Source organism: Vidua chalybeata, chromosome 30 (assembly GCF_026979565.1).
Source record: "Vidua chalybeata isolate OUT-0048 chromosome 30, bVidCha1 merged haplotype, whole genome shotgun sequence".
Classification (NCBI taxonomy): Eukaryota; Metazoa; Chordata; class Aves; order Passeriformes; family Viduidae; genus Vidua; species Vidua chalybeata.
In genome coordinates this window covers 2,089,236-2,115,349 of record NC_071559.1, presented here as the reverse complement: position 1 = coordinate 2,115,349, position 26,114 = coordinate 2,089,236, and the positions used below count along the sequence as shown (strand labels likewise).

At 63.7% G+C, this 26,114-nt stretch overlaps 2 protein-coding genes across 6 annotated transcripts in view; both read left to right on the top strand.

The window, feature by feature from the left end:
- Positions 1 to 7,446, top strand: part of R3HDM2 (R3H domain containing 2) — a 39,742-nt gene extending 32,296 nt beyond the window's left edge. For 3 of the 5 annotated variants that reach the window (XM_053967431.1, XM_053967430.1, XM_053967434.1), the window contains exons 15-24: positions 475 to 717; positions 1,260 to 1,386; positions 1,815 to 2,050; positions 2,372 to 2,526; positions 3,488 to 3,588; positions 4,279 to 4,448; positions 4,596 to 4,740; positions 4,828 to 4,928; positions 5,027 to 5,111; positions 6,751 to 7,446. In XM_053967431.1, coding sequence (XP_053823406.1) covers positions 475 to 717; positions 1,260 to 1,386; positions 1,815 to 2,050; positions 2,372 to 2,526; positions 3,488 to 3,588; positions 4,279 to 4,448; positions 4,596 to 4,740; positions 4,828 to 4,928; positions 5,027 to 5,111; positions 6,751 to 7,097 — 1,710 coding nt within the window. In that variant the 3' untranslated portion in view covers positions 7,098 to 7,446. The remainder of the gene's footprint in view (positions 1 to 474; positions 718 to 1,259; positions 1,387 to 1,814; positions 2,051 to 2,371; positions 2,527 to 3,487; positions 3,589 to 4,278; positions 4,449 to 4,595; positions 4,741 to 4,827; positions 4,929 to 5,026; positions 5,112 to 6,750) is intronic. The other 2 variants (XM_053967432.1, XM_053967433.1) reach the window with 2 other exon arrangements.
- Positions 7,447 to 8,502: 1,056 nt separating this feature from the next.
- On the top strand, positions 8,503 to 12,835 carry STAC3 (SH3 and cysteine rich domain 3). Its single transcript, XM_053967606.1, has 12 exons — positions 8,503 to 8,560; positions 9,282 to 9,348; positions 9,724 to 9,982; positions 10,144 to 10,241; positions 10,456 to 10,531; positions 10,634 to 10,725; positions 10,829 to 10,895; positions 11,114 to 11,163; positions 11,283 to 11,377; positions 11,626 to 11,677; positions 11,829 to 11,966; positions 12,254 to 12,835. Exons 2-12 carry the CDS (start codon positions 9,283 to 9,285, stop codon positions 12,350 to 12,352), a joined length of 1,092 nt encoding a protein of 363 aa, XP_053823581.1. The 5' UTR covers positions 8,503 to 8,560; position 9,282; the 3' UTR covers positions 12,353 to 12,835.
- Positions 12,836 to 26,114: the final 13,279 nt, after the last annotated feature.

The following is a 26,114-nucleotide window of genomic DNA, read 5'->3' as shown; positions in this document are numbered from 1 at the left end:
CCTGGGGTTGGGATTCACGGAGCTCTGCGATGCCTGAGGCCACGGGACCACCACTGCTGGAGTGGTGGCCTTGGAAAGAGCCTGGGAAGAGCAAATTCCCAGCCCAGAGCTCCCCAGCAATGCTTGTGCTCAGTGCTGGGGTCTGGGGGCCGTGGCTGCCCTGTGGGCTCAGCCCAAGCCCCTGTGTTGTCTCCACGGGGATCTTTTGGGAGTGGTGTCCCCCATGGGATGTGGCGTCACCCCTGCCTGCGTGGGACCCCACGTGTCCCCAGCATCTGCTGAGCGTTTGGCCCCCTCAGCTCGCATGTCCCCCTGTCCTGCTCTGGGTCTGTGGCTCATGTGTGGGGGCCTTTTTGGGGGGCTTCTCCCAGAGCAGGGAGAAGGGGTCTGCATTTACCAGCAGAGCTGTGTCCTACTGCTCTTCTCTTGTCCCACGTGCCATCCTCCTCCATCCTCCCCCTTATCCCACTCCAGGCCGACGAGCTCAGCAGCCCCTTCGGGCAGATCAGCCTCAGCCGACAGGGCTCGACGGAAGCCCCGGATCCTTCCTCGGCGATGTTCCAGTCATCCCTCATCTCCCAGCACCCTCAGCAGACAGGATTCATCATGGCAACCCCTGGGCAGCCCATTCCCACCTCCAGCTACTCTGCCTCGGGGCACACGGCCCCCACTCAGCAGGTGCTGCAGCCCCAGGGCTACATTCAGCCTCCCCAGCAAGTAAGGACATCCCCAGAGCTGGCAGGCCAGGGGCTGCTGGGGAGTGGGTCCCTCTTTTTCTGCTGCTAGTTGGTGATGGATCCATCCAGGGGGTCCAGGCTCTGGGTCTCACGCTCCCCTGTTAGGCACAGGATGATCCCCGTGTCCCTCTGAGCCCACGAGGCTCCTTCCTGGGACCCCCCGGGCCACTCCTGGCTCTCAGCGGTGGGGAGGGACAGTGGCCGGACTCAGGGCTGACACCTCTAAGCTCTCTTTGGGGTCCTGCAGGGCTTTATGACCTCTAGGATTGTCCCCTGAGCTGTGAGGAGAGTTGTGCCTACTGTGCTCTTGCACTACTGTGCTGGGACAGGCTTGGATGAGGAGGCTGGGAGGCGCGGGAAGGGTTCCCCGAGGAGCCATCAGCTGGCCAGAGCCAAAGCCCTGGGTGGTTCCCTTCGGCAGAAGCCAGGCCAGGTGAGACAGAAAACTGGTCCTGGGGGACCAGCTTTCTTGGTCCTGCTCCCTTCTGTGTTCTCACCACTGGGTTTTCTTGCCCCTGATAGATTCAGGTTTCTTACTACCCCCCCGGGCAGTACCCGAACTCCAGCCAGCAATACCGACCCCTCAGTCACCCAGTGGCCTACAGCTCCCAGCGCCCGCAGCAGCTCCCCCAGCAGTCCCAGCAGCCAGGTAAGGGGGTGCAAAAGGGGGAAGGGGGCAGCTTTCCCTTTCCTGCTGCTTTTGTTGGCTCCAGAGATCTCCCGTGCTCTGCCTGGGGCCAGGTCGCTCTTGCCTGTCTCCCACTCTTTGCTGGAGCTGCCTCTTGGCTGGGAAGTTGGGATGCCTCTATCTGCAGGGGTGGTGTGTCCTTCCCCTCCCTCTCCTCTGAGTTTCCTGGGGGAGGGGATGAGGTGGATTTAAGCCCCACTGAGGGGCTGCCAGGAGAATTTAAAGCCAGGAGCTTCCCTTGGGTGTGTTTACATCTGCTCCAAGGGAAGCCCTTTCCCCACTGTTTAGCAGGAGGTGGGGGCAGAGGCAGGATTTGATTCCCTAAATCTTAAATCTGTGTTTCCTGTGTCCAGCTGGGAAGCTACTCCATTAAAACCCTGTTCTGGCAGGTTTACAGCCAATGATGTCCAACCAGCAGCAAACATACCAAGGTGTGGTGGGGGTGCAGCAGGCGCAGCCCCCCGGGCTCCTCAATAACCAGAGGAACAACATGGGGGGCCAGATGCAGAGCGTGATGGGGGTGCAGCAGGCACAGCCCCCCGGGCTCCTCAGCAGCCAGAGGAGTGGGATGGGGAACCAGATGCAAGGTCTGATGGTCCAGTACACGCCGCTGCCTTCGTACCAGGTGGGCATCTGCTGCTCCCCAGCGTGGGGTGCTGGGAGGGGGCCCTGGCTGGGCAGGATGTGCCCGAGGGATGGAGCCAGAGGTGGGGATTTGCTCACAGGGCATGCCTGCCAGCCTGGGGAGGGCACATCCACGTGGGGATCTGTGGGACACATCTGGAGCAGGAGGACTGGGAGAATCTCTGGGAGGGGCTGTGCCTGGGTGAGGTTGCTCTGGGCTGTAAGAAAAAACCACCTGGAATCTCTTCGCCCTGCTGCTGTCTCCTTGGGCCAGTTTCCCCTGCTCTGTTACCTGTTACCTGCTGCTTTCCTCCCTGCCCAGGTTCCCATGGCCAGTGAGTCCCAGAACGTGGTCCAGCAGCCCTTCCAGCAGCCAGTGCTTGTGCCAGCCAGCCAGTCTGTGCAGGGGGGGCTCCAGGCTGGAGGGGTCCCCATCTACTACAGTGTCATCCCCACTGCCCAGCAGAATGGCACCAGGTAAAACTCCAGCAGCTCTGGCCTGCCTGGGGGAGAAAGGGGTGCTGTGCCCACAGTGGGGGTTTTGGGGGTGTCCTGTCAAGGCCAGGAGTCAGCCTTGATGATCCTTGTGGGTCCCTTCCAGCTCGGGAGGTTCTGTGATCCTGCTGTGAGCATGGAGCACTCTGCTCCTGTGGTTGGAGGTGGGTGGGTACCACAAGTGCTGCTCCTCCCTGAGCTTGTCCATCCCTGGCTCCCTTGGTCAGGGCTTCCTGACCACCAGTGTGACAAGCTCCTCTGTGCCCAGCCCTCTCCAGAGGCTCCTGTGTGTTCAGCAATTCCAGAAAAGAGGGAGCTGGGTGTGGGAATCAAAAATAGGAACTTCCACAGACACGGAAGGGTTTGATTTGCAGCCTTGGGAGAAGCTTAGATTGATGTAAAAATACAATACACAGACATGAAGCAGAAAAATCATAAACTTATGTTTCTATAGTTGTAAGTAAGAATATGCCTTAAGTAAGTGAGAAACTGCATTGATAAGATGGTGAAGGGTTTATAATGTAGGGGTGTGGTTGTGTAGAATAAACCAAGAGTTTAGAAGTTACAACAGAAGCAGATGTGTGCATGTGAGTTAGAGCCCATTAGACAAAAGTATCCACAATGCAGCAGAAGTAAGTCAAGGTGATAGGTTAGAAAAACAAAATAAATCCTGTAACAACTGTCTATTAGTTTAGAAAGTTCTGTATTACTTTGTAACAAAGAAACTTGTGACTAGTCTTGAGTTATGGCTGGCTGCTTGCTCCTTTAAAATCTCACAGCCCCTGAGACTGATGTTTATCTGAGCAATAAATCGTTCTTAGCCCAAAAATAGCCCCATCCTTTCATTAAAAGCAGTGACAATAATAGCTGGGAATAACCTGTGCAGATGCCCCGGCTCTTCCTCCCCATCCCCATCCTCACCTGAGCCCTCTCTGCTCCACAGCCCATCCGTGGGGTTCCTGCAGCCTCCTGGCTCCGAGCAGTACCAGATGCCGCAGTCCCCGGCGCCCTGCAGCCCCCCCCAGATGCAGCAGCAGTATTCAGGTACCAGGGGCCACGGGCAGGGCTGGCATCCACTCCAGAGGTGGCATCAGCGTTCGGATCACGGGCTGTGGAGCTGCCACTTCACAGCCAAGTCTGGCAGCTTCTGTGCAAGGGGATTCCTTCAGCTGGGAACCCCCCAGGGAATGGTCAGGATGTTGCACTGGCTCCTGCCTGGCATCTCCCTGCCAGGGTGGGCAGTGGGGTGGAGGGAGCTGGGTGGGCTGTGGATTGGTGAGAGAGGGAAGAGCTGCAGATGGGGAGGCTGGGGATTCCTGCTGCCTGTCACAGCTGCTGGGAGTGAGCTGGTGCAGAAGCTGAACTGGGATGATGGAGGTCTGGACCTAGTGAGCTGCAGGATCTGAGGTGGCATGCTGGAGTTCTGTACCTGGATCCGTGCTTGGAGCCTTTGCCTGGAGTTTTGTGGAGATGCTCAGAGTGGTCGCTGAGCTGCCATCCCTCAGCTTGGCCCCTGTGCTCCCATTTCTCCTGGATTAAACATCATCCCTCCCAGATGGAACCTTTGCTATTAGAGAGGAATCCCCAGAGGGTCCTGGTGGGGTTTTCCCAGCCTGGAAAAGTCATGAGTGGCAGAGGAGAGGGTCCAGAGTGGGATTGTGGGGAACGACAGGCAGGTGCCCTGTGTCCCACAGCAGCACAGCCTGGGCCATACACGCCTGTGTCTGTCCCCAGGGGTGTCCCCGTCAGGCCCTGGTGTGGTGGTGATGCAGCTGAATGTCCCCAACGGCCCCCAGGCCCCCCAAAACCCCCCCGTGGTGCAGTGGAGCCACTGTAAGTACTACAGCCTGGAGCAGCGGGGGCAGAAGCCAGGAGACCTCTACAACCCCGACAGCAGTGCTCAGGTACTGGGGGGACTGGGAGGGACTGGGACGAGGCAGACCAGCCTTGGGGGCGGGCTGGGTGGTGGCTGGGGGGTCACCCCACGGGGTCAGGGTGGGTGTGGGAGCGGTCACAAGCACTGGGGGTGTCTGACACTGTCCCTCCCCCAGGCCAGCACCCAGCTGAACAGCCCCATCACGTCCCCCACCCAGTCCCCGACGCCGTCGCCCGTCACCAACCTCAACAGTGTGTGCACGGGGCTGAGCCCCCTCCCCGTCCTCACACAGTTCCCCCGGCCCATGGGCCCGGCACAAGGTAAGGGGAAGGCCTGTGGGGACAGCCCGGGGCTGGGAATGCTGTGATGTTTCCTGGGATCCCCACAAACTCAGGTTCCTTGTGCAGGTGATGGGAGGTACTCGCTGCTGGGCCAACCTCTGCAGTACAACCTGTCCCTGTGTCCCCCGCCGCTGCTCCACAACCAGCCCAGCTACACAGGACACCAGGTACAAGCCAGGCCAGGGCTCCCTCCCCAGCCCCTCTGTGGGCACCCTGAAGCCACAATGTCCCCCGAGGTGACACGGTGCCCTTTTTCTCCTCCAAGGGGCAGACTGGAATGAAACACGGCAACCGGAGCAAGAGACAGGCCCTGAAGTCGGCGTCCACCGACCTGGGGACAAGTGACGTAGGCAAGTGACCCCCTCGAGCCTCTTTGCCCTCTGATGTCCCCACAAATGGATGTTGGAGACTCCAGGTGCCATCCCTGTCCACACCAGCATCCCACAGAACCCTGTGCTGGTTTTGGAGAGTGGTTCCTGCCAGTCCCTTCTCCCCACACCCACAAACACCCACCAGCCCAGGTGAGTCCAGGCTGGGGGTGCAGCAGATCCAGCCCCAGGCCGCTGTGCCCTGAGGGAGGTGGGTGAACAGGGAGTAAAACCTCTGAGGAGGACACCTGTGTGCTATTCCTGCCTCTCAGAGGGTGGAAATGATGGAGCAGGTGGAGCTGGCAGAGCTGGGATTTTATTCCTCATCAAGAGAGTGTCCAGACTCTGAGATCTCATTGCCAGCACTGCTTTCCCAAGTCACTCTTCCCACCCATGCTTCCCTTTCCCATGGGGCCTGCAGCTTCAGAGCCTCATCTTTGAGGTTTGGGATCTCCCAGGGTGGCTGCGAGGGCTGAGGGTTCAATGAATCCTTTCTCTCCACCCATGTCCAGAGTGTCTCCACTGGGTCCTTGGGAAGGACCCACAGCTTGGATGGAGCAGCCCTCAGTGACCCTCTGGAGACCTCAGGCTTGTCCCCCACGTCACCTCAGTGTCACCACCAGCAGCTTGGCTGCAGGGGCCCTTTAAGAGCTGCCTACCCCCTCCTGCCCCTGGCATGGTCCGTACGTGCCACGTTAATATTAGCAAAGAATCCCTCCAGCAGCTCTGCTAAGCCCAGAGCCAGGGCTGGAGCCAGGAGCTGCAGAGGGATTTGGGCACCACAGGGCAGGGGCTGGAGCTGCAGAAGGATCTGGGGACCACCAGGCAGGAGCCAGGAGCTGCAGAGGGATTTGGGCACCACAGGGCAGGGGCTGGAGCTGCAGAGGGATTTGGGCACCACAGGGCAGGGGCAGAGGTCAGAGCCAGGAACTGCAGAGGGGTTTGGGTAGCACAGGGCAGGGGCTGGAGCTGGGAGCTGCAGAGGAATTTGGGGGCCACGAGGCAGGGATAGGCAAGAGCCAGGAGCTGCAGAGAGATTTGGGGACCACTGGGCAGGAACTGGAGCCAGGAGTTACAGAGGGATTTGGGCACCACAGGTCAGGGGCTGGAGCTGCAAAAGGATTTGGGGACCACCAGGCAGGAGCCAGGAGCTGCAGAGGGATTTGGGTAGCACAGGGCAGGACACACCCAGTGCCACCATCCTCCATGGGTGCAGCCATTCTCCCTCCCAGGGTCAGGGTGGGAGCGTGGGGTTGGCTCCCAGTCCTGCTATCTGAGGTTTGGGGTAGGAAAATAGGGCAGAGCCCCTGGGAAAGCCTGCCCTGCCCAGCTATCCAAAGGATGCCAGGGGGATGCCAGGTGTCCCTGTAGCTGTGGGACACTGGGAAATACCCACATCTGGTCCTGAAGCAAAACAGGAAGGGATTGGGATGGGGCATTCCAGAGAGCAGGTAGGGATGCTTTGGAGGGCTCAAAAGAATAGATTGGCTGGCTTAAAAGAATAGATTCCTGCTGTGGGGGCAGCTTGGCACTGCCAGGGCGTTCCTGGGCCCAGGAGAGGCGGGTGCTCCAGCCCGGAGCCAGCCGGGGGCACCGGTGACACGCGGCTCCTTCCCTGCAGTGCTGGGCCGGGTGCTGGAGGTGACAGACCTGCCCGAGGGCATCACACGGACAGAGGCCGACAAGCTCTTCACGCAGCTCGCCATGGCCGGTGCCAAAATCCAGTGGCTCAAAGAGACTCAGGGGCGCCGCGGGGACGGAGGCGGCGGCGGGGACAACAGCGGGACTCCGGAGAACGGCAGGCACAGTGACCTCGCTGCCTTATACACCATCGTGGCCGTGTTCCCCAGCCCGCTGGCTGCCCAAAACGCCTCCCTCCGCCTCAACAACTCCCTCAGCCGCTTCAAACTGCGCGTGGCCAAAAAGAACTACGACCTGCGGGTGCTGGAGCGGGCGAGCTCCCAGTAGGGCTCCCGTGGGCACCGGGCACTCCCCTGGGCCTCTTCTCCTCCCGCCCTCCCTTCCTCTCGCCCTCCTTCCTTGATATATTTATATGAACATAATTAAGAGACAAGAAGTTGATTTTTTTTTTTTTTTAATTATTATTTTTGGAGTGACGCCCGTGCCCGCCCCCCTCCCCTGTGTCTATGGTTTTGTTTAAGCACTGTGTTGGACCGCACATACAGGTGTTGATTGGTATGTTCACTGCACATTTTATTTAATCGGATTATTATTTTGCGGGGGGTTGGGGGGAATTTTTTTGTTTTATTTTATTTGGGGGGTTGTTTTTAAATAAAAAAGAAAAAAAGGAAAATTGTCCATTGAACGTAACTTCCCGTTCTCTGCCAGTGCCAGGGCTTGGGGGCTCTGTGCTGCCTCAGTGGGGTGAGGGGACAGCAGAAGGGACACTGCCAGGGGGACCATCCTGCCCAGTCCTGCCCCTGAGCTTGGCACGTCCAAGGGCTGCAAGCCCATGGTGTGCCAAAGTGGGGATCCCAGGCTGGGATCAGAGCATTTGGACTGGGGCTGGACTCCCCTGACAGATGTTCATGGCCTCTTCTCCCAGCTGCCAGCTCCATCCAGCTGTGGAATTCCAGGGCAGGAATGAGGGCGTGGAGTGGCCCCAGCTGTGTGCCCTGCCAGGAAACATCACGTTCCTGCTGACAGGAGCAGCACCTGGAGCTGGCAGGTGCAGGTGGGGACAGGATTTGGGGTGGCACAGCCAGAACCTCTGGCAGTAGCAGGATGCTCCCGACCTTCCTGAGCAGGTGCAGCCGGACAGGTAAGAGCTGCCAGGAAGGGGAGCTCCAACCCCAGGCTGCTTCCAACTCCCACCTCGCTGCCACCCACAGCCAGGCAGGGACCCAAGGGCCCTCGGGGTGCCCATTAACTCCAGGGCCCAGCTCCTGCCATCCCAGCGGAGCCTGGACCAGCAGGATTTGGTGCCAGGGGGTGCGAGGCAGCCACTCCACCCCATGACAGACCCCACTGCTGCCCCTCTGCCCACTGAACCCGCAGCAGCCTCCAACGCACGAACGAAGGAGACACTGAAGCTGGAGCCTTTGGTGTGCCCAGCTCCTGGAACCCTCGGTGTGCCCAGTTCCTGGAGCCCTGGCTGTGCCCGGTTCCTTCTTTGTCCCAAGCCAGGCTGGGGGGGCCCCTGGCACGCCCAGCAACCCACCAACGCAAATAGCCGGTGGCTCCTCCGCCTGCTCCCGCCCGGCGCACGCTGGGGCTCCAATTTCCCGGCGTCAGCCCCGCCACCGCTCAGCTGTCGTCCCCCTCTGCCCTGTCACTCCGCTCGCCACGGGACCGGCGCGGCTGCCGCCCTCCCCGCCACGGAGGGCTGGGGGCTCTGCGGCCAACAGGGCTCCGGCACCGGCCGCCCTTCGGGGGCTTCTCCAGCGCAGGGCGAGCCCGCCAAGCACAGGGTAAGTGCCCCCTGTGTGCCCCTCTTGCCGTGGCCGTGCCCACCCTGGGCCCCCCCCGCTGCTGCAGGGCCTGGGGGTGCCCCATTCCCGCAGTGCCCCTCGCCCCAGCGCTCCCCGTTCCCGTTGCTGCTTCCTGATGGTTTTCCTGGCTGCTTTCCGCCGGGGCTGGAGGGGCTTGCGGGGTGGGTATCACCAAAAATAGGGAGGTCTGGGTGGAAGCACTGCGGGGAGGGCTGTCAAAGGTGGCACCGGGATGGTTTGGGGGATGCAGGAGCAGGTCCTGCCCCGGTGGCAGCTGAAAGCCGGATGGTGCCCATCACTGTTCCCCCGTGTGCTCATCTGAGGGGCCGAGAGTGGCGCAGTTTGCGGTTTCACGGTGAGATGGCGATGTCCGGGCTAAGGTGGGCACGTGCAGGTAGCCCAGGGGCTGGCACACAGCACTTGGCACCACGTCCCCGAGCCAGCGGATGTGCCACGCTTGGGCTGGGCACCGACCTCCTCCGGCCTGGCTCTGGGGCTCACCGAGGCAGAACCAGCCCTGGCCCCAGGGCAGGGGCTGGGATGGGCGGTGGGAGTGACCCTCGCTGGGACAGGGGCTGCTGGACGGGCAGGGGAAGGGGTGGCACTGCCCACCCAGCAGGCTCTGACCACTCCATCCCCTGCCGGGCTCCTGCAGCTGGAAGTGCCCCAGCCAACGCCATCTCTGCTCTTCCCCTTGCAGCATGACGGAGAAGGAAGTGCCAGAGCCACCAGCTTCACCTGCTTCAGGTGGGAAACCCAAGAGCCGGGTAAGTGGGTGCCCACAGGGCAGTTCGGGTGGGTGGGGGAAGCCCCCTCTCTATCATCATCCTGCCGCAGCCCCAGGAGGCTTTGGGAGGCCTGGGGTGCCTGGTGGGACCCTGATCCAGCCGGGTGTTGGGTGGGCATTTCCCAGCTTGGCATTTCCCTGGCGCGCCCACATCCCTGAGGGGCTCAGGAACCGCAGCTTCCTCTTCCGTGGAGACTTCACGGGACTGGGAGGAGGGTCCCCATCTTCAGAGCATTCCTGGAGTCTCCTCCCGCTTGTGGAGGGGGTGACTGGGGCGAGGAGCTGGGCACGGGGTGTCTGCCCTCCTGCCTCCCCCGCACTGCCACACACCGTCCGTCCCCTCCTGCCCCAGCAGCTGCAGAAGCTGAAGCAACTTTTCCAGCGAAAGCCCAAGGAGGAGCCGGCGCCGGAGCCACAGCCCAACGGGGAGCTGGTCAGCCCCTCGGGGGGACCCATCTACTACATCTATGAGGATGAGGAAGAGGAGGAAGAGGAGGAGGAGCCCGAGCCCCCTCCCGAACCCGAGAAACTTGTTAATGACAAACCCCACAAGTTCAAAGACCATTACTTCAAAAAGCCCAAATTCTGTGATGTTTGTGCCCGCATGATCGTCCGTGAGTCCTGAGGGGGCTGGGGGCCACGGGCAGGGCTGGGGGCCGCGGGTACGGCTGGGGCTGGGGGCCAAGGCCGCGCAGGGCTCTGTCCCGGCCGTTTCACAGCTGCAGTGTCACATTCCCTCTCCTTTCCACCCCCCCCCCCCCCACCCCACTGCCAGTCAACAACAAATTTGGCCTGAGGTGCAAGAACTGCAAAACCAACATCCACCACCACTGCCAGTCCTACGTGGAGATGCAGCGCTGCTTCGGCAAGATCGTGAGTGCCACCCCCGCCCCTCCGGCCCCCGGGTCGGGCACCCCCGGGAGCGGCCACCTCGGCCCCCTGCGGGCAGGACGCGGGTGCCACCACCCCTGACATTTCCTGGCTCTCATGGGGACCCCGGCATCCCCCTCCCGGGGTCCCCCCAGCTCTGACAGGTGGGTCCGGGGGGTGGCTGATGCTCCGACCCCCCCCCTCTCTGTCCTCGCAGCCGCCCGGGTTCCGGCGGGCGTACAGCTCCCCCCTCTACAGCGACCAGCAGTACGCCGGCACCAAGGACCAGCTCGGTGAGTCCCCGTGCTGGGGTGCTCCGTCCCCTTGGTCCCCAGCCCGGGGTGTCCCCAACCCCTCATGAACCCCCCCTCCTGACCCTTCCCCTGCCCCCGCAGCGAACAGGAGCGACCCCGTGTTCGAGACGCTGCGGACGGGCGTCATCATGGCCAACAAGGAGCGCAAGAAGGGGCAGGACGACAAGAAGAACGTGAGTGTGGGGTCGGGCTCCCGCCAGATTCCTGCCGGTGCACCCCGCTAACCCCCCAGCCCCCCCCATTCTGCACCTTCTGAGAGCTCTCTCTGCCTTCCAGCCCTTGGCTGCGATGATGGACGAGGAGTCGGAGGCCACGAAGCCGGTGGGGAGCAAAGCTGAGGGTGGTGAGCGCGGGGCCGAGGGTTGGGGGGCTGAGCCCATGCGGGCACGGAGGGAGCCCCTGGCTGCGTTTGTGGGGGGGTCACCAGGGTGGGTTTGCCCTGCGGAAAGTGGGTCCCCGGTTCGTGTCCTCACCCTGGGGCTCTCACTTATCCCCACGATGGCCAAGGAGACCCTCGGGAGGCACCACCAGGAGAGGTGTGACCCCTCCTCCCGTTCCCAGGTGCCTCCGAAGGGGACAAGAAGGCTGAGAAGAGCCCAACAGATGACAAGGTACCCCTCATCCTCGCCCTGCACCCCAAAGCCTTGAGCAGAACTTGTGGGATCTCCCTGCTGGGATCCTCAGGGCTGTCTGCAGCCCCTGGCACTGCAAACCCCACTGTGTCCCCCAGAGCAAGAAGCCACAGCCAGGGGGGTTCCTGCAGTCCCACTATTTCGTGGCACTTTATCGCTTCAAAGCCCTGGAGAAGGATGACCTGGACTTCCCGTGAGTTCCCAGCCTCGTCCTGAGCTCTTTCCCAAGGTTTTTGGGGGGTTTGGCTCGATGTGGATCCGTGGATTTCCCAAGGCTGAGCTGCTCTGGGCAGGACCTGCCTGTCCCTGAGCCCATGGGCTGCGTGTCCCGTGCCACATCCGGGGCTGGAGGAGCTGATCCTGAAGGAAAAGCGATTTTCCTTGGGGTCTCCCATGGCTGCGGGTCCTGCCCCCCTCAGAGAGCCCTTCCTTCCCTTCCAGGCCGGGGGAGAAGATCACGGTGGTGGATGACTCCAACGAGGAGTGGTGGCGGGTGAGGCCGGAGTGCAGCTGGGAAAGCTCGTGGCACTGCGGGAGGGGACACCCAGACCTGCTGTCACCCCCAGCCTCGCGGGGGGGGGGGGATCTGGGACCCCCGGATCGGCCCCAATCCCCCCTTTCACTCCCCCACTGCTTCCTTCCAGGGGAAGATCGGTGAGAAAATCGGGTATTTCCCCCCCAACTTCATCATCCGGGTGCGAGCGGGCGAGCGGGTGCACAAGGTGACGCGGTCCTTCGTGGGCAACCGGGAGATCGGGCAGATCACGCTCAAGAAGGATCAGGTGAGACGGGACCCCCGCCCCTCTCCCCCATCACCACCCGGGGACCCCCAGCCCCCCTCCAAGCCCCCCATCACAGCTGCACCCCATAACCAGCATCACCGTCCCCCCACTTCCCACCTCCCCCAGCCCCTCGGATGAGATCTGCTCTGCCCCGACCCCTCCACACCTGGGGGTCCCCCTGCTCTGGGGGGGTTCCCCCTACTCTGGGATGGTCCCGGGGGTTCCCCCTGCCCTGGGGCGGGTGGGGGGGGTCCCGGGGGTCTCACCCGGCCCCCTCTCGCCCGCAGATCGTGGTGCAGAAGGGGGAGGAGGTGAACGGTTACGTCAAAGTCTTCACGGGCCGCAAAGTGGGGCTGTTCCCTGTGGACTTCCTGGAGGAGATCTGAGGGGGGCTGCGGGGGGGGGGGGGGTGTTGGGGGGACCCCTGGGACGGGGCAGAGACCCCCGGGATGGGGCGGAGAGACTCCGGCTGCGGGGTGGGGATGGGGACAGAGAGCGGCTGCAGGGCAGGGATGGGACGGGGGCACCCTCGGGATGGGGATGGGGGGCCCTGGCTGCGGGACAGGTTTGGGGTCAGGGAAGGGCACCCCCATTCCTGCTGCCTCCAGCAAGGGGGTCCCCGGGGTGTCCCCGGGGGAATGTTGTCCCCCCCCCAGGACCGGGGCAGGATGGGGGGACAGGAGGTGCCCCCAGGTGGGAGGTTTTGGTGCCTCCAGAGACACTGGATGCAACAGGGGGCACCCCCAGACCCGCTGGGAGCCCCCCCCGGACCGAGTGGGGGGACAGCGGGTGCCGCGGGGAGGGTCGGGGGGTCCCGCCCCGCGGCTCCCGGTGCTCCCGGGTTTTGGCAATACACGGCTGTGCCCACGCCCCGCTCTCCAGTGTGGATTTCATGGGGGGGGGGGGGGGGCGACACTCCGGGGGTGCCGGTGGTCCCCGCTCTGGGGGGTCCCTGTGGGGGCATCGATGACCGCTTGGGAGGTGCCACTGTTGGGGTGACAGTGCCCGCCGCGGGGGGGACCCCTGGGAGGGTGGCGGGGGGGGGGGGGGGGGTTGTCACTGGTCACTGTGGGGGTGCCGGTGGCCCCCAATGGAGGGGTCACTGGTCACTGTGAGAGTGGTGGTGGTCCTCAGTGGCGGGGGTGGGTCACTGGTCACTATGGGGGTGCCGGTGGCCCCCGATGGATGGGATGGCTCGCTGGTCACTGTGGGGGTGCTGGTGGCCCCCAATGGAGGGGTCACTGGTCACTGTGGGGGTGCCGGTGGCCCCCGATGGATGGGATGGCTCGCTGGTCACTGTGGGGGTGCCGGTGGCCCCCAATGGAGGGGTCACTGGTCACTGTGGGGGTGCCGGTGGCCCCCAATGGAGGGGTCACTGGTCACTGTGGGGGTGCCGGTGGCCCCCAATGGAGGGGTCACTGGTCACTGCGGGGGTGCCGGTGGCCACCAGTAGAGGGGTCACTGGTCACTGCGGGGGTGCCGGTGGCCCCCAGCGGGGGCTCAGCCGGGCACGGGCGGTGGGAGGGGAAGGGGCGGCACCGGGACCCCCCCGCCCCGTCCCTCGGTGGTGGTGGGGGGGGGGGCGGGCGCTGGCGCGGGGCCCGGCGGGGCCCGAATAGGGGCGGCGGGCGACAGGTGACGGCGGCGGGGACAGGACGGGACCTTGGCGCGCGGCGGGGGCGGGCGCCCAGCCACGAACAGGTGCCCGCCAGCGGGGGCCGCGCCCGTGACGTCACGGTCACCGTGACGTCAGCGGTAACCACGGCGACGCGCGGGCGGGGCCTGCGGAGTGGGTGTGGCCGGGCTTTCCCCGGCTCCGCCGCCAGGGGGCGCTGCCGACACGCCGCGCGGCGCCGCCGTATGCAAATAGATGCAAATGAGGCGGGGATGCAGTGGCGCCCTCTGGCGGGCGGCTCTTGGGGCTGCCCCCACCCCGGTACCGGTACCGGGGGCGGAATTGGGGGGAACGGGGAGGGGGGGGGGGGGGAGTGCGAAGGGGACCCCCGTGCTCCCCCCACACTCCGTGGGGCCGCTGAGTGGGTTATGGGGGGTACAGGGAACCCCGGGGGGGAGAGACGCAGGTGTGCGACCCCCCCCCCCCCCCCCGGGGGTCTCCCCCCATTCCCAGCACCCCGAGATGCTGCTCCGGGAATGATGGAAATGAGGGGGTTGAGAAGTGGGGGTGAGGGGCGGGGGGCGGGGTGGGGGGCAGTCCTCGGGACTGACCCCCCTCCCTCCTCCCCCCCTCTCCTCCTGTCACACAGCTTTAAATGCCGAACCATTAAAATTTTCCACCTCATTTGCGGCTCCTCACACGGTTAATTTTCCCGGGATTGTCTATTTATTTATTTGCGGAGCCCTGCGGGAGGGGGGAAAGGCGGGGGGCAGAGGGGGGGAAGCAGCTGATTTGCTGCATCTGGGCGGTGGGGAGGGAAAGGGGGGGAACCACCCTGGGAAGGGGGGAGGGCTCTGGCTAATTTAACAGCTGAAGAGAACAACTTAATTAGAGTCAGCTGGAAAATTGGGTAAAACACCTTCTATCAGCCTCCCACCCCCCCAGCCCCCTTCCCTGCCGGCTCCTGGTGGGATGCCAGGGTGGGATGCGTTTTTGGGATGCATTTTTCGGATGCATTTTGGGATGGGTTTTGAGAGGGAGGGAGAGCTGGCCCCAGCCAAGCAGCTGCCCTTCATTACAGCCAGGAGCTAATTGGATTGATCAGCAGTTAATGGGGTGCAATTAAGAGGTGCATGCCCCTCCTCGCATCCCAGCTCCCGCTGCTTCCCGGATGGATGTGGGGGGCAGCCAGAGGTGGGGCGTCACCGGCTGAGGAGAGGGGTGCGATGGGATTTTCCACCCCCCATATTATGGCTGCTGAGCACTTCAGGGTTTTTTTTTGTTTGTTTGTTTGTTTTTTTTTTTTTTCTCTTTTCGCGTGGTTTTCCCATTCCTGGTGCTCCCAGCCTGGTTGTGACCTGGCTGTCCCCTCCCGGCGCGGGGACATTCGGCATCTCCCCGCTTCCCCATGCCCACCCCATGGCACACACGGGGTCCGGCTGGAGGAGCCCCCCCCCCCCCCCCCCCCCCCCGACCTCCACATTAATCACCTCCACTTCTCTGCGCACCCCAGGAAAGGTCAGGAGTCTGCGGGGCCCAGGAATTAATTGAAATCCCACGGGTCTCGTGCCAAATCCATCCATCATGCCAGGGGAGCCGAGGGTGGGGGGCACCCCCTCCCGCACCCCCTCCCGCACCCCCTCCCGCACCCCCTTTCCGGGCCGCACGGAGCACGGGGAGCAGCAGATGCAGCGCTCGGAGCTCGTTCTCCATCTCCAGGCAGGGAAATAAATGGATTAAAGTAAACTAAAGCGTCTGCGCTCCCCACCTGCCCCCCCGGCCATAAATCAGCATAAATGCAATCTCCATATTCATGGTATTTATCCAATAACTGTCCTGTCCCAGATTAAACGCGCCCCGGGGAGCTCCGGGGCTCCTTATCTGTGCCGGGGGCTCCCGGGGAGGGGCGGCTGGGGCGGGGGGTTCTGCTCCTCATCCCCTTCCCGAGGGGCTGGAGAGGGGTGGGACCCTCTCCTCATCCTCCTCCTGAGGGACTGGAGCAGGGAGTGAGGGGTTTTCTGCTCCTCATCCTCCTCCTGAGGGGCTGGAGAGGAGTGAGACCCTCTCCTCATCCTGCTCCTGAGGGAGTGAGGGGTGTTCTGCTCCTGATCCTCTTCCCGAGGGGCTGGAGCAGGGAGTGGGGGGGGGTTCTGCTCCTCATCCTCATCCTCCTCCACCGCTCGCGGCCCCCGCGGGTGCTGGGAAAGGCGCTCCGGGTGGGGGGCCCTGGGCTCGGCAGCGCTCCTGTCCCGTCCCCTTTCCCCCTGTTTTTTTTTTTCCCTTTCCCCCCTTTCCTTTCTGCTCCTTTCCCTGCCTCCTTCCTCTTCCTCTCCCCCAGTGCTGCCGGGGACCCCCGGGACCCCCACAAACCCCCTGCTCCCCTCCCCACTCCCAGCGCGGGCAGGGCCAGGGTCCGATCGTGCTCCGGCCCCCGGGGGGGAGGGGGGGGGGGGGACACGGGGATGCTGCCTGGGGGCCAGGTGCCCCCCCCCCGGGTCCCCAGCGGCTGGGGACACACACGCCACGTCTCCCACTGTGACAGGTCCCTGTCAGCCCTAATGACCCGAGTCCGGCAGGGCCCCGGGGCTCGGAGCTCGTTACGGGCGATTTAATGAGGGCAGAGCAGCCACTGCCGCTGGCTGTTCTCCACGGCACGGCACCGAGTCCCTCAGAGCCCCCCCCCCCCCAAAATCCCTACAGGCCCCCCCAGCTCCTCAGAGCCCCCCCCAGCCCCTCACAGATCCCCCCCCCCCAGCCCCTTCTCTCTGCCCCCGGCTGGTTTGGGGGGATGGAGCAGTGCCCCCCACCCCCCCCCCCCCGCCGCCCCTCTGAGGCTGCTCCAGCCCCTGGGGGGGGAGGACACAGAGGAGTTTGGGGGTTCTTGGGCTGTGGGTTAGGGTGAGAGGCACAGGGAAAGGCAGATTTTGGGGGGCATCAGGGGCCAAGGGGACTGCAGGGAGGGGGGGCTGATTCTGGGGTCCCCACACAGCACCGAGCCCCTCCCAGCCCTCCACAGCCCCTCAGAGCCCCCCCCCCCTCAGATTTGGGGGCTGGGGGTGCCGCTGTTGGGGTCTGTGCCAGCTGCAGAGGTGGCAGAGTCTGGCTGTACCCCAAATCCTGGGGCACCCCGGCGGGCTGGGGGGGGGCTCAGTCCCGGGGACACCCCAGGTGCACCAGCTCTTTTTTTTGGGGGGGTGGGGGAGCAGTTTTGAGCCGGGGGGGGGGGGTCCCGTCTGCAGCGCCTGCGCTCGGAGGCAGCCGCGTCCTCCTTGGCTCCACGAGCGGAGCCTGCGGGCAGCGGGACTCGGTGAAATATTTGGCAAAACAGGAGCGAAAGCAGAATCTGGAAGAACTGGGGAGGAGCGGGGGGGGGGGAATGCGCTGTCACCGCACCCCGCTGCAGAGCGGGGCCGACCCCAGACCCCCAGCGAGGGCACACCCTGCTGGAACCCCCGGCAGGGCAGCGCAGACCCCTCCCCACCCAGGGACCCCCTCTGCTTTGCCCTCAGCTGAGCAAACCCCCCCTGGACCCCCGAGGGGCCGAGGTTTTTGGGTGGGACCCCCCCCCCCATGTCTCCCGGGCACCCCTGTTTGCCTGCAGCGGGTCCGGGGACCCCCCCTCGGGCACTGATGGGGGCTGGGACGAGCTTTGGGGAAGCTCTGGCTCCTGGGGGGGGGCAGGGGGGAGACCTGGGAGGGTCCTGGGGAGGGACAGAAGATCCGGATCCATCCCTGCCCTCCTGCTGTGCCCTTCTGGGGACCACGAGGAACATCTGGGGGGTCCTGGGGAGGGACAGAGAGTCTGGATCCATCCCTGCTGTCCCCTCCTGGGGAGCAGAGGGGACACCTGGGAGGGTCCTAGGGATGGACAGAGCACCTGGATCCATCCCTGCCCTCCTGCTGACCCCTCCTAGGGACCAGTGGGGACACCTGGAGCATCCTGGGCATGGCCAGAGAGTCTGGATCCATCCCTGCCCCCGCTGCCGGCTCCTGACCCCCCCGGCTGTGGGCTCCACCCTCCCAAATCCTTGCCGAACCCCCCAAAGCCCGGCTGGGGCACGCGGCCGCCGCAGCCTCTGTCCCCACAGCCCCTGTGAGGTGAACTAAATCCATCCTAATTAGCGCTGATTTGCATGGGGAAATGAAAATTAATCTAGCTTGGCTTTATTGGAATTAGTGATTCCAGTTGGGCACAGCAGGCAGTGGCAGACGTCTGGGGGGGGCTGAGGGGCTGCCCCTGGGGGGGGACACAGAGGAGTTTGGGGGTTCTTGGGCTGTGGGTTAGGGTGAGAGGCACCAGGAAAGGCAGATTTTGGGGGGCATCGGGGGCTAAGGGAGCTGCAGCCAGGGCTGGGGTGGGGGGGCTGATTCTGGGGTCCCCACACAGCACCGAGCCCCTCCCAGCCCTCCACAGCCCCTCAGAGCCCCCCCCCCCTCAGATTTGGGGGCTGGGGGTGCCGCTGTTGGGGTCTGTGCCAGCTGCAGAGGTGGCAGAGTCTGGCTGTACCCCAAATCCTGGGGCACCCCGGCGGGCTGGGGGGGGGGGGCTCAGCCAGGGGAGACTCCAGGCGCGCCAGCTCCTTTTTTTGGGGGGTGTGGGGGAGCAGTTCTGAGCCTGGCGCCCTCCCAGTGCCCCCAGTTGTGGGACACGGCAAAAGGCCCTTTCCCCCCCCCCCACATGTCACCTCCCACGGGTGGTTCTGGGCACGGTGGGGGCAAAGAGCAGGGATGGCACCAGCGCGGGCACCGCTGGGGTGGGGGACGCCGCGGGGAGCCGGGGTGTCACATCTGGGGTGGTGGGGGGGGTGTCATGTGCACCCCTGGATTTCCATGTACGTCCCTGCCAGCCAGCTCCTGGGCATCTCCACACGTGGGTGCCCACTCGGTGCCCCGTGCGTGCCCTGCGGGAGCAGATTCCCATTGCGGAGGTGGCGGGGGGAGCCCCGGCCGTGCCCCCTTCGGAGCCCTCTGGCCCCGGCCGCCTCCCAGCGCCGCGCTCCGGGCCCGGGGGCGGCTCCGGTGGCACCGGCGCTCATTGCTATGGGGTCCGTGAGGAGGCGGCGCGCTGAATCCTCATCCAAAATTAACGAGGAGAAAACAGCTGGGCAGGAGCTTGGTCCGCCGGGGGGTGGAGGTGGCACGGAGTGACAGGCTGGGGCAGGGGGGGCATGGCATGGGGTTGTGAGCCTGGCACGTCACAGATCCCTTGGCCTTGGTGCCCCCAAAGTGGCCACATCCCTCTGGGACGGGGCCACAGCGCAGGGGGAGCCAGTCCTTGGGCAGGTTGTCCTCTGCCCCATCACCACCTCGGGGCACATCTGTGTGTGACTCTGTGCCCATCACCACCTCGGGGCACATCTCTGGGTGTCCCCCTGCCCCATCACCACCTCGGGGCACATCTGTGTGCGTCCCCCTGCCCCATCACCACCTCGGGGCACATCTGTGTGCGTCCCCCTGCCCCATCACCACCTCGGGGCACATCTGTGTGTGACTCTGCGCCCATCACCACCTCGGGGCACATCTCTGGGTGTCCCTGTGCCCATCACCACCTCGGGGCACATCTGTGTGTGTCCCTGTGCCCATCATCACCTCGGGGCACATCTGGCCCTGTCCCCTGCTCCATCACCACCTCGGGGCACATCTCTGGATGTCCCTGTGCCCATCACCACCTCGGGGCACATCTGTGTGTGTCCCCGTGCCCATCACCACCTCGGGGCACATCTGTGTGTGTCCCCGTGCCCATCACCACCTCGGGGCACATCTGTGTGTGTCCCCGTGCCCATTCACCACCTCGGGGACGCGTCTGCCTGGGTGATTCCATCCCCCCCGCCAGCCGCCCCTCGGGATTTCATCCCGGCTGACAGGAGCGAGACCTGCAGCTCCTGCGGCTGCATTTGCAAATCAACCAGGAGCTGAAGGGCCGGCGGCGGCGCTGGCAGGGGCCACCCGTCCTGCCTACCTGGGGACAGGGACGGGGACATCCAGGGGAGGGGAGCGAGGATGGGGCGAGCCCCGGTGCGGGGGGATGGGGCTGTTTCCCCCCCCCCCCCCCCCGTGTTTTCGATGGCTGAGGGGGAGGGTTTGCTTGTCTGGGGGGCTGTTTCCCCCTCGGCGCAGGCTGTAAACACTCAATTAAGCGGGAGCCGCGGTCCTGCCTTCCCTGTCGCTGCGGGTAATTATGTCGGTTTTTCGGTGTCAGGCGCGGCGGGGAAGCACGATTCCAGCTAATTGGAGCAGCAATCCCAGCCCAGAGCCTTCCGCAGCTGCTGGTGCTGCCGCTTGACAGCGGCCCGGGCCCCCCCCCCGGATCGGAGCCCGCAGGATGCCTGGAGTCACCTGGCCCCCGGATCCAACCCCCCTGGATTCCAGCTGTTCCCTGGATTCCATCTTCCCGCTGGATCCCGCCTGTTCCCCGGGTCAAATCCATCCCCTGGAGCCCACCTGTACCCCAGATCTGACCCATCTCCTGGATCCAACCTACACCTGGATTCTGCCCACCTCCTGGATCCAACTCTCCCCCTGGATCCCACCTGTCCCTGAATCCAGCCCTTCCCTTGGATCCCACCTGTACCCGGGGTCAAATCCATCCCCTGGATCCCACCTGCCCCTGGATCCAACCCTTCCCTTGGATCCCACCTGCCCCCTGTGGATCCCACCCACCTCCTGGATCCAACCCTTCCCTGTACCCCGGGTCAAATCCATCCCCTGGATCCCACCTGTACCCCTGAATCCAACCCTTCCCCTGGATCCCACCTGTCCCTGAATCCAGCCCTTCCCTTGGATCCCACCTGTCCCTGAATCCAGCCCTTCCCTTGGATCCCACCTGTACCCGGGGTCAAATCCATCCCCTGGATCCCACCTGTACCCCTGGATCCCACCTGCTCCCTGGATTCCACCCACCTTCTGGATCTGATTCTCTCCCTGGATCCCCCTCCCCCGATTCCACTTGTCCCTTGGATCCCACCCTCTCCCCCGACCCCACTTTCCCCACCCTTCGCTGCTGCGGGACTGCCTGAAATCCCTGCTGGGTGCTGTCCTCTGCTCTGCTCCCTGCTGGCCTTGGAGCCCCCTCCCAGCATTTCTCAGGGATCTTTTTGGGCTCCCCAGTCCCCCCAGACACCTGGGGTGGGGCTGAGCACCCCTGGCAGCCGAGGTGTGCAGGACTGGGGAGCCCTGGAGGATCCGGGGAAGGATCTGCAGGGAGAAGGGAGCTGCCCATCAGGGTGGGCCCTGCCAGAAGTGGGGTCTGGTGGGGGAACCCGGGATTTGGGGGTGGGGGAGGACCCGCTGGCGCCCATCCCAGGGGAGCCGCACCGGGAGCTCAGCGTCTGCCATTGATTTCTTATTATGGAGTTCAGGAAGAAAAATGAGGCGCTGGGGCTGCGGAGCCGCCACTGTGATTTGTTGCCTTCTTGGCGTGTCCTGGCGGGGATGGGAATTGATTTTGGAGGCTCTGGAATCAGTCAGCGGGGCCGGGGAGGGGGAAATGTGGGGGGTGGAGAGGGGACAGCTGCTGGGGGCTCGGCACGGCCCCCAGGGCGTGGGAGATGGGACCCCCCGGACCTGCTCGTGGTGGTCCCCACGCTGTGCTGGGGGTGACAGCTTCCATGGGGGGGGGGGGACGCAGGTCCCTTTTGGGGTCCCTGCTCTGCTACTGGGGGTCCTGGGGCCGCGCTGAGTGGGACCAGAGCGGCTCATGGAGGGGGGGGGCTGTGGCTGCAGGAGGAGAATAAAGAGAAGGACTGAAGGAGCAGGAGCTGCAGGAGAGTGAGGAGCAGAAGGAAAAGGAGGAGAAAGAGGAGAAGGAGGAGAAGGATAAGGAGAAGGAGAAGGAGAAGGAGAAGGAGAAGGAGAAGGAGAAGGAGAAGGAGAAGGAGAAGGAGAAGGAGAAGGAGAAGGAGAAGGAGGAGGAGGAGGAGGAGGAGGAGGAGGGCTCGGCGGAAGGCACGGGCCCAGCCGTGTCCCACGCTGCCGAGTGTCCCCCGCAGCCCCTTCCCGGTGCCCGTGCGGTGCCGGTGCCCCGGGCCGAGCCCCGCCGCCGCCACCAGAGGGCACCACAGGCCTCCCGCGGGCCCCGGGGCTGCCCCGGGCGGGACCGGGCGGGACCGGGCCGAGACCCCGCGGGAGCGGCCCCGCTCTGCCCACGGGTGTCCGCGCCTGTGCACGCGTGTCTCAACGTGTGCACGTGCCTCACCTCTGGGCAGGTGTGTCCGATGTGCTCACGCGTGTCCCAGCCGTGTGTCCGTGTCCCAGGTGTGTGTGTGTCCCCGCCATGTGTGTCCCTGTCCCAGCTGTGTGCATGTCCCTGCTTGTGCATCCATGTCTGTGTCCCAACCACATGTCCACGTCCCAGACACATCCCAGCCATGTGTGTCCCTGCCACGTATATCCATGTCCCAGCTCTGTGTGTGTCCAAACAGCATGTCCCTGTCCCAGCTCTGTCTGTGCCCCAGCCGTGTCCCTCTCGTGTCCCAGCCATGTGTATCCATGTGCCAGCCGTGTGTCCCAGCCATGTTCCAGCCATGTCCCAGCCATGTTTATCCGTGTCCCAGCTCTGTGTGTGTGTCCCAATTACGTGTCCATGTCCCTGCTCTGTGTATCCATGTCCTAGCCATGTCTCAGCCGTGTGTGTCCATGCCCCAGCTGTGTGTCCCAGCCATGCGCCAGCCGTGTGTCCCTGCTGTGTCCCAGCCGTGTGTATCCATGTCCCAGCCATGTGTATCCATGCACCAGCCATGTCCCAGCTGTGTGTATCCATGTCCCAGCCATGTGTATCCATGTCCCAGCCATGTGTATCTGTGTCCCAGCCATGTGTATCCATGCCCCAGCCATGTGTATCCATGCCCCAGCCGTGTCCCAGCCATGTGTATCCATGCCCCAGCCATGTGTATCCATGCCCCAGCCATGTGTATCCATGTCCCAGCCATGTGTGTCCGTGCCCCAGCCGTGTCCCAGCCATGTGTATCCATGTCCCAGCCATGTGTGTCCGCGCCCCAGCCGTGTCCCAGCCATGTGTATCCATGTCCCAGCCTTGTGTTTGTCCCAACCACGTGTCCATGTCCCTGCTGTGTGTATCCATGTCCCAGCCATGTGTGTCCGTGCCCCAGCCATGTGTATCCATGCCCCAGCCGTGTCCCAGCCATGTGTGTCCATGTCCCAGCCATGTGTGTCCATGCCCCAGCCATGTGTATCCATGCCCCAGCCGTGTCCCAGCCATGTGTATCCATGTCCCAGCCATGTGTGTCCATGCCCCAGCCGTGTCCCAGCCATGTGTATCCATGTCCCAGCCATGTGTGTCCATGCCCCAGCCGTGTCCCAGCCATGTGTATCCATGCCCCAGCCATGTGTATCCATGCCCCAGCCGTGTCCCAGCCATGTGTGTCCATGTCCCAGCCATGTGTGTCCATGCCCCAGCCATGTGTATCCATGCCCCAGCCGTGTCCCAGCCATGTGTATCCATGTCCCAGCCATGTGTGTCCATGCCCCAGCCGTGTCCCAGCCATGTGTATCCATGTCCCAGCCATGTGTGTCCATGCCCCAGCCGTGTCCCAGCCATGTGTATCCATGTCCCAGCCATGTGTATCCATGCCCCAGCCATGTGTATCCATGCCCCAGCCGTGTCCCAGCCGTGTCCCAGCCATGTGTATCCATGTCCCAGCCATGTGTGTCCGTGTCCCAGCCGTGTGCCAGCCGTGTGCTCCTCTGGGCCCCACCGGTGTCTTTGGCAGATGAAGGACGAGGCCATTGTGTTTATTAAATTGTAGCGCGGCGCGGCGCAGCCCTCGGAGCCGCTGACCCCGGTTATTTATAACGCGGGCGGGGAAATCGTGGCTCCGGGCTGGGGCTTTTCTGGGGAGAATTATGGAAAAGAGGATCGATAGTGCGGGCTGGGGCCGAGCTGGTGGGGAATTGTGGGGTCAGTTCCAGGAATCCCTTCAGTGCCACGGCCGAGCTGAACCCCACAACTCCCCAGGACCACCCCCAGCTCCCCAGGATCTTCCCTGGCTCCCCAAAAACCCCCTCGGCAGTGGGGGGAGGCTTTTGCAGCAACACTGGGGGATGTCAGGGTCAGGGGGTGTCAGGGGTTTGGGGGTGTCAGGAGTCTGGGGGATGTCAGGGTGTGGGGGTGTCAGGATCTGGGGAAGTCAGGATCTGAGGGTGTCAGTGTTTGGGGGTATCAGGGTCTGGAGGAGGCAGAGTCTTGAGGGTTTCAGGGTGTGGGGAGGGGTCAGGATCTGGGGGTATCACTGTTTGGGGGTATCAAGGTCTGGGGATTTCAGGGTGTGGGGGTGTCAGGATCTGGGGGAGTCAGGATCTGAGGGTGTCCGTGTTTGGGGGTATCAGGGTCTGGAGGAGGCAGAATCTTAGGTTTCAGGGTGTGGGGGTATCTGAATTTGGGGGTGTCAGGGTTTGGGGGAACAATGGTCTGGGTGTGCCAGGGTTTGGGGGTGTCAGTGTTTGGGGTATCAAGATCCGGGGGAGTCAGGATGTGGGGGGGTTTGGGGGTGTCCAGATCAGGGTCTATCAGGGTCTGGAGGAGGCAGAGTCTTGAGGGTTTCAGGGTGTGGGGAGGGGTCAGAATCTGGGGGTGTCAGGGGTCTGGGGGTATCAAGGGTTTTGGGGAACAATGATTTGGGTGTAGCAGGGTTTGGGGGTATCAAGGTCCGGGGGTTTCAGGGTGTGGGGGTGTCTGGATCTGGGAGTGTCAGGGGTCTGGGGGTATCAAGGGTTTTGGGGAACAATGATTTGGGTGTAGCAGGGTTTGGGGGTATCAAGGTCCGGGGGTTTCAGGGTGTGGGGGTGTCCGGATCTGGGGCGATCCCCGCACCCCGCCGCGGCTGTGGGTCGGAGCTGGGCTCTCCGCCGCTCCCGTGATTAATGGGGGGAATTAGGCCGATAATGGCTCTTAAATGACGGTGCCAGTCGCAGGCGCCGCGCCCCGATGGGTGATGGATGCTGCCGGGCCCTGGGTGGGGATCGGAGCCGCGTCACGATCAGGGCAGCAGCGAGGAGGTGGGGTTGTGACGTCATGGACATCAGTGACGTCACGGGACAGGTGTGACATCACACGCTGGCTCAGCGCCGCCGAGCGCGGGCACGCGGGGTCTGGCGGGGCCGCGGCTGCTCCCCCGTTATGGGGGCGTGCAAATCATCGCGACGTGTCGCGATAGTGCTGCGGTGTGACGCCCATTCGTGTCCCTGGCAGCAGCACGGGATCCCCGGGATCGCTCCAGGGCTGATCCCGCGGGGTTACGGAACCCATCCCGTTAATTCTCCCGTTAATTATCGGCTGTTTGCTTCTCGTTTGTTTGCTTTACTCGGGATGAATTTTTGATGCCGGTTTCCATCGTGCCACGCCAAAACCCCGTGGGAATTATGGCTCTGGAGGGAGCAGAGGGGAAGGGCTCGTGAGCAGCGAGCGGTGGCCCCGTGTCACACGGGGGCTCCTCCAAAAGTTGGGGGGCACAACTGGTGCCAGCTGGGAGGGCCAGGGGGGCTGGAGGGGCTGGGGGCGTGTAGGATTCCCTCCGATTGTAGGAATCCCTACAATCCCTTGTAGGGATTGGGAGGGCTCTGGGGGGAGTTGTGACCTTGTCCCGTGGGATGTGTGGGGCTGGGATGGGGACAGGGGGGGCTGGACTCGTTCCGTGTGGATTGGGAGGGATCTGGAAGGGCAGGAACTTCACCCCAGGGTTGTGTGGATCCAGAGGGGTCAGGGGGAGCTGGAATTTCACCCCAGGGCTGTGTGGATCTGGAAGGGTCTGGGGGAGCTGAAACTTCCATGGACCATGTGCAGGAACGTTCTGGGGTGGTTTTGACCTCGTCCCATGGGATGTGTGGGGCTGGGATGGGGTCAGGGGGGCTGTGGATTTATCCCATGAGATGTCTGGGCTCTGGGAGGGCTCTGTGAACTTCATCCGTGGATTGTGCCTGGGAGGGCTTTTGGGAGGGGCTGTGGATTTGATCCATGGAATTGGGAGGGATCCATCAGGGCTCTGTGGACTTTTCCCCCTGGATGTGTGGATCTGGAGGGATCCAGGGGGGAAGCTGTGGATTTGATCCATTGGATGTGTGAATCTGGAGGGATCTGGGGGGGTCTCTGTGGACTTTTCCCGTTGGATGCGTGGATCTGGAGGGATCCTGGATCCTGGACTTTTCCCCCTGGATGTGTGAATCTAGAAGAATCTGGGGGATCTCTGTGGGCTTTTCCCGTTGGATGTGTTGATCTGGAGGGATCTGGGGGGGTCTCTGTGGGCTTTTCCCGTTGGATGTGTTGATCTGGAGGGATCTGGGGGGGTCTCTGTGGACTTTTCCCATTGGATGTGTTGATCTGGAGGGATCTGGGGGGGTCTCTGTGGACTTTTCCCGTTGGATGTGTTGATCTGGAGGGATCTGGGGGGGTCTCTGTGGACTTTTCCCGTTGGATGTGTTGATCTGGAGGGATCTGGGGGGCGGGCTGTGGATTTGATCCATTGGCTGTGTGGATCTGGGGGGGCTCTGCGGACATTTCCCATTGGATGTGCGGATCTGGA